We start from the raw sequence: 15,731 nt of genomic DNA, 5'->3' as shown, positions 1-15,731 counted from the left end.
ATGATGGTCCCAAATCCAAAGGTGCTCAGGAAGGTCCTGATACAACTGTACCTGTGAGTGGCCCAAGACCCTCAGCCCCAGCCGTCATGGTACCTCCACGCAGTCAAGCACCTGTTATGCCACCCCATGCTGTTCATATGATGCAGCAACCAATGCTACGGGGGCAGGCACCCCGCCCTCCATTTATGAATCCATTTGAAGGTGGGTCTTATTTTTTCATTTCTTTTGTACTTGCTTTTGGTGTCAGACTTTGAAGTAAAATCCACACACGTGCATTCAAATAATAATGTGATATGTTAAGTTCAATATTTCAGTAAAATTGACTGCTTTGTAACTTTAGCTTCATTTCCTAGATTGTTGTAAGTTTTGTTATTGAAGTCTTTGAATCAAAGATTTATTTTTTAACTGGCTGTTAACTTCTGGTGGATTTCTTTGGGAAGATCTTACCTGTAATTTTAACTCTTGAATCTGGAAATAGTGTTTGTGTGTCTTTACTAAAATACACAAATGGCTTTTAAGAATTATTTTATTCTCCAAATTGATTCAGAAAAATCCAAATCTGAATCTGAATGCTCAGCTCAGATGCTGTACTTAACATGAGTGGAACTGAATTCAAGGAATTAAGTTTATGTAAAGTACAGCATCGGAATCAATTTAAAATGGCTAAGTTAATTTGGATTGGCTCAGCTGTTGTTTACACCTGGGTCAGCTGTGAATGATGGCTGTGAACAAGCATTGATTCAGATGCTGAACTTAACGTGAGCCAAACAATATGTATAAGTTTTTGTGATTTTTTCTTAATACAATGCTCATTTTTACCCTTTTAAATTTAGTCCAGCTGGAATAAAGATTGGTATCCGAATCAATTCAGCTGGCCTAAATTAATTTGGATCAGCCTAATTTCAAATTTGATTCCACTTGTTTGAATTAAGGCATCTGAGCTTGCCCTAAGAGTCTACTTTTGCCTTCTTTCAAGGAAACACACTCAAAGTTTGTCAGAGAAACTTTACAAACTTTTCTATGTATTTTTTTTCACTTCAGATTCCTACAATCCAGAGCAGCCACAGTTTGACCGCACCCCTGTGTGGATGAGGTTGGGTAATGGCCGTCCTCCTCATCCCCTTCCTGCCCGCGGAGGTTTTCATCCCATCATGGGTTTACGATCAAGAGAGCTATTGCCCGTCACTCCCAATCAAACTCAACTTACTGTTCGAGGTAATTAAACGAGAATAGATTTTTTTAGACCTCTCCTTTTTGTGACCAGCAACCTGTAACAGTCATGTTCACGGGCTGACTTTCTAATCTCATGTCAGCTACTCTGATTGTTTCATTTGACTTAAATGACAGTGCGATTAAAGGTTTACAGTACACTTTGAAAAACTACTATGACAAAAATAAAACAAAAACAAAAAAAACATGAAGACGAGTTTTGGCAATATTGCAGCAAACATCACCAACAAACTTTCAGTTTTGGTGTTCATTTGGCAAAGTTCAAATTATGTGTCAAGAATGTGTCAAAAAAAACAGACTCAGAAAAGCATTTAGGTCAATCTGTGCATGAATGTATAGGTCTAACCATGGATTCCATAACTTTGCTTTTCTTTATAATCAGTAGTACCCAAAACTGTGCTTTAGTTATGCTTGGCAGCCCCTCCCAACTTACTTGAGTGACAGAGAAAGCCTAGTTTTTGCATAACACTTATGTACCTGGTACCCTGGATTTCATAGGTTCAAGGCTACCAAGAATTTCCTTTAAGCACAGCCTTATAATGATCAACCCACAATTACAACACTGACTGTTTTTTCCTGTTCTCATTATTATTTTGTTGATTTTTGTGCATCAAGTCCCTGGTATGTCTGCCCCACCTCCAACAGTACCCACCATGCCTGACAGAGTAGTCATCCACCCAGATGCAACAAACAACACCCCTGTACCACCCCAAGAGCAACCACCGCAACAACAGCAGCCGTCCTCAGGTGTACCCCAGCCGGGTGTGGCACAAGCTCCCAGCTCTGTTAATCACACCGCCCCTGTCAAAAACAGACTTGGGTTTCCAAGAAAATTCAGTGATACATTAGAGTTGAAAAGGATTCCTCGTGACCTGAACAACATTGCCAAGTTGAATGAGCATTTTCAAAGATTTGGTTCTATCACTAATATTCAGGTAGAAGAATTGTGTAGAATTTTAAATAATAATTTTAAAGAGCTAACAACAGTGTTGTTACATTAAAAGATGTTGTCTCACACTGCAAAATAGCATCTTTGTATTATTTTTAAGCTTGTGAACAAATCATCGTTTTTGTCAAAGCTACATACACAAGCTGTAGGTTACCCAATGTTCATAAAATCCTGTAATAAAGTAGACTGTTTACGGCCCCCTATTTTTTTTTAAATCCTCCTTATCAAGCGCTTACTGGTACAGACGATTCTTTCAAGTGGCCATCTTGGTTTCATATTTACTGAGGGGGTGAGCATCAGGTTTGCATCCCCCGCCCCCTAAGTAGATTTGACACTCATCCTCAGGCTAGACTCGGAACACCTTGAGACCAAGATGGCCACCTGTAACACAAAGTACTTGATCTGGATGATCTGAAGGAAAGTTGGGGGACTGTGAACAGTCTAATAACAGTCCTTTTGTTGAAAGTATAGTGTATAAAATGACGATGTTTTTTAGGTCTGTGCATTTGGAGATCCTGAAGCTGCGTTGGTACAGTTTTCACATCACAGTGAAGCTAAAGCTGCTCACTCTTGTCCTGATGCTGTCCTTGGTAACCGGTTTATCCGAGTGTTCTGGCACAATCCTGACAGACAACAGAACAATAAGGTGGGTTAGTGTAAACTTGTCCCAAAATTTAGAAGGTTTATAGAACATTATTGTCATTTAAATTCCAAAAAATTTTATTGTGTGTTTTATTTTATAGCCACTACAATGACTGTTGAAAATGACTGATGTCTTTTAAAACTGCTATCCATGTTTGAAAAGCAGTCACTTTGAATGGTTATACCCTACCAATATTAATCTCATAATCAGTGCTATTGACTGAGCATATACTGAATTGATACAAGACTCTGAAGATGACTACCGCACAGGTTGCCGAAACGTCAGTCACTGCCAACAACAGTCCTATTCAGGACTATGTTCACCGAGATGGTCATACTCAACCTACTTATGAAACGACTCCTGGGTTCAAACCTTCTACAGTGTTTTATATGTTGTAGACGGTTCCAAATGCATATCTTGTTGACAGTTTCTTCTGTTATGTGTGCTCTGCAGTTGTGGGTTTCATCCACAGGCATATCAAGATTCATGCACAGATGGTTAAGCAGTTGGGTTTCTGTCCTAAACCTTCAACTGTGCCAAATAATCCTGACCGGAAATAAAAATAGTGGTTTAAAATTTCTCAATACCTTACCTTGGTCATTACAGTGGAACCCCGACCTATCGATCCTTGATATAGCGCTGTTCCCCGTATGAAAATGAATATTCTATGTCCCAGCAAAATTTACAGTAAAATGTATGGGACAGAACCCGAATATAACGATCTTCGATATAACGATATTCCTGATCTATGACAATGACATTTTAGCCGACTGAGTGGAAAATCTTTCCCGACATAATGGTATTATCACAATATAAGCAAAACATTGAATTTAATACAATAACATTAAAGAAGTAGAGTAATCTCTAATGTTTCTGTCAACTTACTTGGTGTACTTGGGCTGTACATTATAACTCTGATAACAGAAACTTTGAAACAAAAATGACTTAAGAAGGACTGTTGCAAGCATGTCATGCACAATAATGCATTACTTATTGGCCACTGTCTGTTTTTTTTTTTTAAGGAAAAACAATGAATTCACAAACGCGATAAGCAGAGACGAGAAAAGTTGCAACTTCAAATGTTTAAGTTTAGTTTTGTTGCTCTCTTATGATTTAAACCACAGAACATACTGTGTAAACTTTGAAAACTTCTAGTGCTTTGCAAACTGTTTAAGGACATTGCTGGGCACTTGAAATGTTACTTTTGCAAATCATTTGATATTTATCACAAATAATATTTAGTGAAATAATGTATACAGTAAAAAAGTACATTCTAGGTTTACTCCGAAATAACATCAGTTATTTTTCGGCCATATCGTTACATCAAGAGTTTTGATTTAGTGATATACTTTTACTGCTCCCTTGGCATATCGTTAATTAGGGTTCCACTGTATGTTGACATTTTCTTTAGGATGGACATTCAAATCAAGGAGCCACAGCCAGTAGTGGTAATACAGAACCAGTCAAAGCTGAATCAACTACAACAGAGGATGCCAACAAGGTAATAACAGCATGCAAAGAAAGACGTGTCCGATAGCTAGTGGATTTTGCCATCGGGCTAGTGATTTTCGTTCTTAACTTGCCTGATGGGCAAGTGCTGTTTTTTGGGAAAATTCAAATTACAGGATTGTAATCAATCCTGCTAATGAAAAAGGGTTTGGGGGCTGGTTGAAATGACTTGTGGGCTAGTTCATGCTAGCTACAGCTTGCCCGAATGGCAGGCTGTAAAACTGACTTTCTTTGCACCCTGAATACAGTCAACTCTCTCTTAATGGTCACCTCTATAAGATGGACACCTCCCTAAAACGGACACCTAGAGTTGGTCCCTGCCTTTCTTTACTCCCTTTATTTGACTCTCTATAAGATGAACATCTCTCTAAGACGGACACTTACTGCCAGTCCCAAAGGTGTCCGTCTTAGAGGGAGTTGACTGTAATAGCTGTATTACATGTTAAACCCCTTCACGACAAACCTCAAAATGCACTGTTTAGTATACAGTTGAACCCCTACTGAGTGGTCACCCTTATGGTACAGGTAAGTAGTTTCTTAATGGAGGTTCATCATAAACTAACATAATGTGCAGCTGAAACATAAGACTGAAACATCTTTACTGGTCCATAATAAGTCGCCACCTTCTATCATGGGCTTCATTTTCCTTCATCAAGGCCAAAAGGTGTACACAGAGTGGCTTAATAGAGGTTTAATTTACTATGCTCTCCTAAAATTATTTCTGGAATTTGATTACAGTTCGCTCAATAGAGGGTCGCCACTTAATAGTTGGCTTTATTGTATGGTTGGGGGTGGGAAGTCGGGGCATGAAAATCATTTGTATCAAGTAGGTTGATAAACTTATGTGGTCACTGCACCGGGATTTAAGTAGCTGACATTTAGTGTGCTGGGTTTTCTTCAGAGATAAACACTAGTGGTGATATTTGATGCTGATCTACCATAAATATTTTTATCGTAGGCTCCTACAGAACCCAAAGCCAAACCAACTATGTTTCAAAGTGGGAAGACAACATTCTCAAAGACGTCAAAAGTTTCACCTGTCCTTGTACCAACTGGACCACCAATGAACAAGAGACAGCAAGAGCTTCAAAAGCAGGTAAGTACAGTATAATAATAATAACAATAACAATAACAATAACAATAACAATAACAATAACAATAACAATAACAATAAAGAGACCTTGAATTTCAAAAGCAGTCATTTTATTTTTGTATTTGTGGTTTCCTCGTCGTTGTCGCAGATTCAACCCATCTTCATGTCGTTTGTTGTCATTTTGTCTGTCTTATGTTGCCACTTCAAGGCCATACATGTCGCTTGTCAGCATTGTACCTAACAGGGCCACAATGATTTAATGTCAATAGAAATATTTCTGCAGGACCTGGTATCTATCGACAATGTTGTTATGGCAGCAGCTAAGTAGTTTAACCCTGTAAGTCTCAAGAGTGACCAACATCAATTCTCTCCTAACAATATTGATACATAATCAAGAGAAAAAGTAATGAGAACCAATAAAATGATCACCAAAGAGAAAATGCTTTGATATTTTATCAAATTCTCTCCACTAATCTCAAAGGAAATGTATGACGATCAGTCTGGAGAATTTGTATGTGGATACTGGGACTTAAAGGGTTACAATCCTCAGGTCAGAGGGATAAACAATGAATTATCACCAGCGATAAGTTCCACATTGATGAAAGTGTTTATGAACCTTTTTTGTATCATTTGTCTTATTTTTTTTTGACAGGAGGCAATAAAAAAGAAACTGGAAATTCAGAAACAAAAACAAGAACTACTCAATAAACAGATCAAAGAACAGAAGGTAAAAATTATGAATTTTATTACAGCCGTCTGTCTCACCACTTATCCCCCTTCACATTTGTCGGATATTTCTTAGACCTGCTTGCAGCCCACCTTGTCTCTCTTAGAACTGTCAAGTTTGTAGGGAGAAGAAACAAAAGACTTTTAACCAAAAAGGGAATAGGGTAAGACAAAAAAAGACAGATTGCTGACTCTTTTGGAGTAAACAAGCTCTCCATCGCTCAGTATGGGATTTTTTATAAATGTCCTATTGCATGACTTTACTTAACCCGTTAAGTCCCAATAGTGACTAACAGCAATTTTTTCCTAACAATTTCCATACACTGTCAAGAGATAAAGTTATGAGAATTAATAAAATGATCATCATAGAGAAAATTCCATGATCATTTATCAAATTCTCTCACCTAATTCTTAAAGGAGATGTATGGAGATCAGTTTAGAGAATTTGAATGAGGATAATGGGGCTTAAAGGGTTAAATTGAGGTCACCTAGACAAAACTGACCAGTCACATTGAAAGTGAAAACATTTTATGTTTGAAAATTCATTTTTACTCTATGCTTAATACTTTGTTTCTTGTTTTCTTTGCCAGCTTTTAATCTCCAAACTTGAAAAGAAGAATCTTAGTGCTGCAGAGAAAGATATGATAGTGAAGGTATTATAATCCTCTTACTAAACAGGGTTCATACAGGTCATGGAAGACCTGGAAAGTCATGGAATTTAAATTATTGTTGGTTCTGGAAAGTGATGGGAAGTTAAAGTTAATTTTGTTAGATTAGTTACTGCAGAATGTTGAAGCAAGGAGAATGTAAGACTTCTGCCAGAGTTAAGATCAATAAGTTAAGCTTAGCCCAGTTTTAGAGACTTCTTAGGGATTACTATACTGCCGCCTTATGGACTTGCTATAATGTAGAGGACCCCAGAACACCGAAAACAATTTGCCTAAGATGTAACTACGCTTGCACTCTCACTAGCCATGTAACCTGCTGCTTTTAGCCTTTTCCATGTAGCCTTTCTTTTTCCAATCCTAATGTTGCTTCTATTTTTGATTTTTTGTATAATTATGTATATAATATTTTTATTATTATTTTTTTTTTCTTGCAGAAGCTTACTAAATAAATAAATAAATGAAACTAGTCGCTGAACTGAGTTAGGTCAAAAATGTATTCCTAAACCAAGGGAAATCTTAAAAATATTTAAAGCGAAAGCTCAGCCTATTAGCTCATGGAAATCTTAAAAAAGGTCATCATGAAAAAGTCATGGAAAGTCGTGGAATTTGAAGAGCTTAAAAGAGTACGAACCCTGTAACAAAGCATTTTGTATTCATGTCACTTGTTACAACTTATGGTTCATATATTTTTGCTTTTTATTCCAGACGGTAAAATCTCTAAGTTCAAACATTGAAGCACTGAAGAAGGAAGTTGAGTTAGCAGCTATGGCAGCAAAATCCAAAGAAAGTCCCTCACAGGCCAGACAGATTGTAAGTACAAACTGTGTAATGATAAATGAATTATAATTAGTTACGAAGTCAACATAATTACCTTTGCTTGCTGTAGCTGACCATTTGTTTGTGTGGATAAATAGATAAACCTTGTGCACACCTACAGAATGGAACATTGAATGCCCATCCCCCTAAATCAAGGATGAAGCCAGGCAAGATACAAAAGACGTCATTTTCCCATAATTTCTTGATTTTTGGGGAGGGGGGTATAAATTTCCCATCTTTTTTGTCCAAGATTGACAGATACTATACCTTAAATTGACTGGGTTTGAATCGGCTGAAAAGCAAACTTTGTCACCTGAATAAGCATACAATAAGCAATTTTTGTAAAAGGAAAGCCTGCAAAATATCCAGGCTTTGTGAATGGGACTCAAACCCATGACCTCTGTTATACTGGTGTAGTATTGGTGTAAGCTAATAAGCGGACTGAGAGCTAGTCATTGAGATGGTTTGCTTTAAACCCACGAAAAGATAAGTGATGTATTAGAACTAACTGTTGTTACTTGACCTTCTTTTTTTTTAGGCCCAGAAAGCAATTCTTGACCAGGAGCTTGACCTGATAACACATCAGAATACTGGGGAAGACACAACAGAACTGAAGAAAAAAGTTGAAGAACTAAAGCAAGAGGTAGTTACTTGAGATACATTCAATCTGTCTAGTGCATCATTTTTAGCATTTTGATAGATGTGAGATATTATGTGCAAATTCTTTATCGTAACATTTTCTCACATCTGTATTAAATGAAATGATGAATATATGATTGAATTTCACATAGTTCAATGTTAATTTTGTTGATCAGCAATGTTTAAGCTTTTGTTCATCAACTTTTAAATAATGTATCATGGTACATGGCACGTTGAAATGGGCAATTAAACATGTTGAATGCTGATGAATGAGAATAGAATATAAAAATGGACTTTATTTTGGCAATTACACCCCAACAATGCTTGTACTTGTTAATCAAAGAATGTTTAAATTTGTTAAACCCAGTGTCTTCGGCTTTTAGTAGTTCACAGCAGGAATATATCTACAATACTTGTCAAAAATTTTGAAACACATGTGTGTGTTTCCCCTTCTCCAATTTTGATTTGGGTATTGCAGTTGTCTCAGTGCTCCAAAATATGCGTGGCTCAACATTGGGGAAGGGGAGGGGCACATTTGAGTGCGAACAAAAGTGCGAAGAGTGAATAAGAAATTTTAGAGAAAATTCAAGAGAAGCAGTGTCTGTTTCATTGATTTGTGAGGAGTATTTTAGTTACTGACCATGTACTGTTTTTAGGCAAAATCTCTTGGCTTGCTGGATCCACCCACAAAGGGACGAGGAAGAGGAGTTGTAAGAGGACGTGGCAGAGGAACACCAGTGAGAAGCAGACCACTTCCAAGAACAACACGGGTGTGGACAAGAGACAGTGCTTCATTGGACCATCGACCGAGGCGGATCAGTGTTGGAGAAATAACAACTGAACAGAAGGAAGATATTACAGAGCACTTTAAAGTAAGTACTATGATTTTTTTATGGCTACTTTTCAAAGCTGAAGTGAATCTATGTTGCTCAGGAGTATAGTTGTGTCTGGGGCAAGAAGGGCCCATCTCACAAACTTGTCCAAAAGATGGCCTTTAATTTACTTTCACGACTTGATCCTTTAAGGTTGCTGACTGTTGAAGTAATAATGTCAAACACAAAACACTATAAAGTGTTTCATGTGATGTTCAGGCCCCAAGAAGTGTTTTGAAAATGAGGCACAGCCAAGTTTTGAAAGACCCACTTTGAAGACTCTGGATATTGGATGAAACACAGAGCGGAGTTTAATACAAAAATGTATAGCTTCTCTCACAAACAAGAAGTTTTGAGGAAATACAATGCTTAAGTTCACAATCGTTTTGCGGTTGCTGTCAAAGTAGTGATTTCCTTGGTTGGTCTTTTTTGGAGAATCAAACTCATCTGTGGCCTTTGATTTACATTTGAATTTGTTAGATTTGATTTCTTCCTGTCCTAATTCTTTTATGTATTAAGACTGAGAATTTATAAAGCTGCAGCCAGTGAAAGTGTGATTTATTAGAATAAAGAAAGATGGGTAATTTACATGTGGCTGAATGTAATTTAGGCTAAGTTAGACACGGAACCATGCTGGCCATAGTTGGATGTACGGTGTCATGGTTTATAGTTGCGATGAAATGCAAGAAGAATGTTACGATAGAGCGTTGGGCATCACTGCTTGTACATTAATAGCTGCCTTTTTGTTTTCTTCCTGTAGGAATTCGGTATTGTTGACAATGAAGAATATATTGATGATAAGGAAACTCTCAACTTGACTTTTAGGACAAGAAAAGAAGCCGAAATTGTAAGAATAATGGGCATTATCCATTTGGTCAATGTGTATTTCTAGTATCTATCTGTCTTATGTCCAAGCCAATTCCTCCCTACCTCCTTTGTATGGGTTTACTTTGTATTGCATTAACTTATAAAGATCTTTGGATGATAGTACTGCAGTGGGGTACTTTGCATTGAGAAATCCATGTTTTGATTTTTTTTTTGTAGAGTTGTAGACTGTGAGTGGTCTCTAATTCGCCCCCAAACAGTTAACTTTAATAGCTGAGTTGTAATGTGTGAGTGGTGAGCAGCTACTCCCCTCTCCTAACATTCAGTCCCACACAAGGCCATTTTTTATCTCCCCTTTTTACTGGACAGATTAAGAAAGAGAGATTACTTGTAGTCCAGTTGGATTGGGAAATCCTTGAAAGGATTTGAAACATTATCGACCATACCCTACGACATCCCAAAATTTAGTTTTGAAGATTTGCGGTTATTAATCGATATTGTTTTATACTGTCACTGGCTTTTCAATCAGAGCTTTATACAAAAATTTTATTATTTTTAGGCCTTCAATAAAGGCAAGACATTCAAAGGCAGAGCCTTGAAGGTGTCTTGGTATCGACCTCCATTGACGCCTACATCACCTGCAACAGCAATACCAACTACACCTACGACTCCTACAGTGCTCAAGAAAGTAGAGGAAGAGTTAGGACTGGATATTGATGCTGAACTGGTAAGAACTCTGTGAAATATAAACGTTTTGTGTATGTGTTGTGGTGTCCTAAAAAGAGTTCCAAAGTGATAACGTTATAAAAATTAAAATTTGAAATTATGGGATTTGTCAGGATAGCCTGTAAGAACAACATGCAAGAGGCCTACTTGCCAAAAACTGGCATTGTGGGGCAAATTGTCTCTGAGGTATTAGCCCAGTTATGCTCTGATGACTCCATGCAAATCCTTCTAAATTTGACTTGGGTCATAACGTTATGACATGAGTGAAATTTATCTATTTGTAAAGACCATATCAATGTGCATGCCCACTCAATATCCCATCTTTTACTAATATGAATAGAGAGTAAGGCTTTCTTGCTAGGGAGCCTTTCAGAATTCTTTTGTTTTGCTGTTAGACAACGGTTTATTTCAGAACAATTTATTTTCCGTCTTTTTTTAGGGAAAACATGAATTTGATGCGGATGCAGACGAAGCTTTGCTTCTTGGAGAAGATTTTGATGAAGAGGATGAAGAAGAAGATGAACGATCGTGGAAAAGATAGTTACAACTATTGTTTAAGTTGATACGGCCAAACTGCGTCGAAGCATTGTAAAATAATTGTCATGATTTAACTGTTTCAGACTTGTAACTAAAGTGAGCTTAGCTTTCTGTAACATTGTAACATCAAGCGTTAACTTCAGTGGATTCCAATCGTCTTTGAAAGAGCAAGATTTCTTGTGTGCATTTCGTCTAAAACGCACTGTCATCGCTCTCCAACGTCAAAGGCTAAGAGATGATACCCATCTCAATGTTTTATTGAAAAATACTTGTCTTTGACCTAGTTTAGGTTTTACTGTCTGTTGTATTAATTTTATAGTACTATAAGTTAAGTTGTAGTGAATACTTCTTTGTATTTTTGTGAAGGTCTGAGGATGCAAAAAAAATGAAAGTGATGCTTAAAAAAGATATCAGTGGAAAAGAAAAGCAGAAAAATATTGAAAGTAAAAAAATGACTTCAGATTCACAATAAAAAATACTTCACATTTGAAAAGATTAAAGAAAACAACAACAACAACAACAACAACAAAAAACAAACCAAAAATCTTACAAAAGTCAATGACCAATTCTTGTCTATGGTCACATTGTGACTGGTGATTAGAAGAGCACTAGAAAAGTGCTATTGCTGACTGGACGAAGAAAGTTGAAGGCTGAAGAAGTGGCAAGAGTAGGAAAACAGAAGCCAAGAAGAAGATACAAGATTTGAATGGAGTAGGATGAAGTGTTCTAGGAGCAGTAACAACGCTCAGGACAAGTGGGGTGAGTATACTGTACAATTTATACATGGTAGTTTCATATCTGTTCCAAATCTCCAATCAATGTTACAAAAAACTGAGTTTCCTCCAGTATAAAGATAACTCCTATGTTAAGGAAACTAGACTTGTGTTAATTTTCAAATGACATTGGATAGAGTAAGTGGAGTAATAGGAACACGGAAAACGGGCATCTACTCATTAAAATGCTAGACGCCACCTGGGCGTGACCTTACTGCCAGGGCTACCCCCCCCCCCCCTTCCCCCCACAAGAGGGCAAAAGACAGCCTGGGTCTACATGCAACATTTTACCGATGACCGTCTTATCTTCTTCGCTGAGTGAGTTTGAGAGGCTAATAGCCTATCTTTGTTGGTTTTGTTTTTACGTATCGAAAATTTTAATTTTAATTTTTTTGTCTCTCGACGCTATCGTAGCCTCCTACGCGGACGTTTTTAGGGGTGGTCGTCTTTCATCCCTCCCCACAAGGGGTGAAAGACGAGCTCCCCTAAAAACGTCTGCGTGGGAGGCTAATGCTATCAGCGAGCTTAGGCAACTCGGGCGGTGACGGCGGCTAAAACGTCACTCAGTAAAAAGTCTCAAACTCCATTGCTCTTATTCCATCTCGTTCGATTTGTCGAATGTGGGCGAATTTTTCTGGAGTACTTTATTTTTTATGAATGATCCAAACCTTTCTATCGAGAGGTGCTGCAAGCTTATGAATATTGCAGACGACTCGAAAATTCACACTTCAGATCCCTTTCCCCAGCTTGGATCATTTTAATTGGGAATTAGCCAATACGCTGCACTTGTGTTTTAAAACAAGGCTAATCTTAAGAAGGGCCGGGCAATTGTGCTGGGAAACATTAGAGAGCTTAAGCATCACGTTTACTCCAATTTGTACCACGTGACCAAGTTTCCCCTTTACTTGTCGTTTACTGTTAATTATTTCTACACATGTGTTAGTGTTTCACGCAATTTTTCATCCAGAAGATTTTGAGCTGTTTAATCTGCTCATTTTCTATTTTAAGAAATTCTCAACTTGAATCTGATCATGACGTTTGCCGTATACGTGAAGCTTTAACTCCCTGCTTTAAATCACCATATGAAGCCGGGATAAACTGATTCACATTTTTTAAATAAATCAAGTTATATGTACGGCGTTACATTAGATAACAGGCCCAAATGTGATGTTTACATTGCCAATATTTGTCATAAAGTAAGTGCGCTGAACAGGTAAAAAATATTTAACCTTGTAGGGTACAGAAGCACTGTATTGCGCCTTTGATACATTTTTCGTAACTTTTTTTTTATTGTAGCCAAGCCTTACACTATTGTGGGGCTAGAAACACTAGCAAGCTTGAGGAAATGAGCACCGGGAGTGGGCCCTTAAATTCATTTACCAGGAAAATTCTACATCCTGTCATGTTAGGCTAACACAGCACATTGGAAACCTTTAGGTTCCATGTCATGTTACTAACTATAAGCATTTGTACTTTAGCGAAGAGCAACGGCGAGCATTAATCGTCTTATTAACGTTGCCTAGTCCCCACAAGGCCTCATTATTCCGCGCGGCCATTTCTTTTCGGGTCACGTAGTCCGAGCGAAGAAATGGTCACCGAAGTGAGTTGACCGAGAAGGCCTGGTAAAACGCCGTGCAGGGACTAGGCAAATCTTAACGTAAGAACGTGTAATTACAATCTGCCGGATGCAAATGTACTGCCTTTACCTAGGGTGAATAGCAACAAATATGGCCTAAAGTGTTTGAGTTATCCTTTAGCATCCTTTGTGTGATATACAATACATTACAATGAGTTTGTTTAAACATATCCTTATCGGGGTTTTTAATGTTGATTTATAATCAGTTGCAAAGTGCAGAAAAACCTAGATACGATTGTAAACTACTAAAACATATATATAAATACTAAAAATAACGTTTCAATACTGCTTTTATGCTGACTCGTGTTTGCGACTCCTGCAATGGTCTTGGTTCGAGAAAAAACGTTTACCTAAAATTCAACAAGTTGCAGAAAACGCTGTGACGCGAATAAAGACAATCAAGGTTGGTGAGCGCTCCTGGCAATTCCCTGCTAGCAGAGGTCTCTCACGGCGAGGCAAAAATGAGAGTTTTTGCCTCGCAGTGAGAGACCTCTGCTAGCAGGGAATCCTGGCAATTGACTAAACAAATTTTGATCCACTGCTAAGAGGTATGATTCAACAAAACTGTACACCTAATACCTACCGTTTATTTCATAACGTTATTTTTTGTGTCGATTTTTCCGCCGAAACACTTTGCCAAGCAAAGAACGCGTCGCCCTCATGGTAGTTTGTTCCGCACAGCACGTAATTCATTCAAGCTGCTTGTCGTATCTCCGTCATCACCCAGTAGTTTAACTCTCATGTCTAATGCTTTTTGTAAAGATTCCAATGCTCCTTTCCAATGCTCCTTTCAAGTCTCCCATTCCATGTTGCACAACACCAAGATGGTGGTAGCTGCGTGCTGTTTCCTCGTGATCACCGAGCACATTTGATCTCATGTTCGCTGCCTCTTGTAAAGAGTCAAAGGCTCCTTTTATGTCTTCCATGTCGCGCAGCACTAAACCAAGCAAGTGGCAGCTGGACGCCGTGTCTTCGTGGTCACCAAGCAACTTTGATCTCATGTTTGCTGCTTTTTGTAATGAGTCTAAAGCTCCTTTTAGGTCTCCCATTTCAAATTGTACCCTACCAAGCTCGTAGTGGGTATGTGCCGTATTTTCGTGATCATCAAGCACATTTGATGTCAATTCTTGTGCTATTTTTAAAGACTTCAAAGCTCTTTTGAGGTCTCCCATTTCACGCTGTTGTACACCAACACTGTAGTAGGTGGTTGCCGTGTATTCGTTGTAACCAAGTAGATTAAAAGTCATGATCGCCGATATTTCGCACGACTCCAAAGCATCTTTAAGATCTCCAATGTCTCGTTGCACTTGACCGAGTATGTGGTAGCTGGACACCGTGTCTTCGTGATCACCAAGCACACTTGATCTCATGTTTGCTGCTCTTTGCAGAGAGTCCAAAGCTCCTTTAAGGTCTCCCATTGCACGCTGCGTGACACCTAGGCTGTGGTAGCTGCTTGCCGTGTTTTTGTGATCACCAAGCAGATTTAATCTCATGTTTGCTGCTCTTTGCAGAGAGTCCAAAGCTCCTTTAAGGTCACCCATTTCACGCTGCGTGACACTTAGGCTGTGGTAGCTGTGTGCCGTGAAGATGTGATCTCCACGCAAATTTAAATTTATGTCTGCTGCTTTCTGGAATGCTTCCAAAGCTGACTTATGGTCACCCCTAGCAAGATAGATAACGCCTTGCTGATGATAGCTGTCAGCTGTACCTACTTGATCTCCTAATAGTTCCTTCCTCAATCGTAAGCTCACCTGTACAGACTTCCAAGCTCCTATAAGGTCCCCCATGAGATACTGCGTCACACTAAGCTCGTGGTAGCTGTAGGCAGTGTCTTTATGATCACCAAGCACATTTGATCTCATGTGTGCTGCTTTTTGAAAAGAGTCCAAAGCGCCTTTAAGGTCTCCCATTTGATGCTGCACTAAACCAAGCTGGTGGTAGCTGTAGGCAGTGTCTTCCTGATCACCAAGCACATTTGATCTCATGTGTGCTGCTTTTTGTAAAGAGTCCAAGGCTCCTTTAAGGTCTCCCATGTCACGCTGCACAAAACCAAGCGCGTTGTAGTTGCTTGCCGTGTCTTTGTGATCAC

General features: G+C 38.5%; 1 protein-coding gene across 3 annotated transcripts in view; it reads left to right on the top strand.

The window, feature by feature from the left end:
* LOC140947329 (RNA-binding protein 26-like) overlaps positions 1-11,753 on the top strand; it is a 16,133-nt gene extending 4,380 nt beyond the window's left edge. For 2 of the 3 annotated variants that reach the window (XM_073396396.1, XM_073396397.1), the window contains exons 5-18: positions 1-201; positions 1,042-1,215; positions 1,846-2,165; positions 2,676-2,825; positions 4,234-4,323; positions 5,290-5,427; positions 6,077-6,151; positions 6,741-6,803; positions 7,524-7,628; positions 8,173-8,277; positions 8,930-9,145; positions 9,906-9,992; positions 10,530-10,697; positions 11,136-11,753. The exon at positions 1-201 is cut by the window's left edge and continues 243 nt beyond it. In XM_073396396.1, coding sequence (XP_073252497.1) covers positions 1-201; positions 1,042-1,215; positions 1,846-2,165; positions 2,676-2,825; positions 4,234-4,323; positions 5,290-5,427; positions 6,077-6,151; positions 6,741-6,803; positions 7,524-7,628; positions 8,173-8,277; positions 8,930-9,145; positions 9,906-9,992; positions 10,530-10,697; positions 11,136-11,237 — 1,994 coding nt within the window. In that variant the 3' untranslated portion in view covers positions 11,238-11,753. The remainder of the gene's footprint in view (positions 202-1,041; positions 1,216-1,845; positions 2,166-2,675; positions 2,826-4,233; positions 4,324-5,289; positions 5,428-6,076; positions 6,152-6,740; positions 6,804-7,523; positions 7,629-8,172; positions 8,278-8,929; positions 9,146-9,905; positions 9,993-10,529; positions 10,698-11,135) is intronic. The other variant, XM_073396398.1, reaches the window with a different exon arrangement.
* Positions 11,754-15,731: the final 3,978 nt, after the last annotated feature.

This window comes from Porites lutea, chromosome 9, assembly GCF_958299795.1.
Source record: "Porites lutea chromosome 9, jaPorLute2.1, whole genome shotgun sequence".
Lineage (NCBI taxonomy): Eukaryota > Metazoa > Cnidaria > Anthozoa > Scleractinia > Poritidae > Porites > Porites lutea.
Note: the sequence above shows the minus strand (reverse complement) of the source record. Positions and strands in the feature narration are given on the sequence as shown.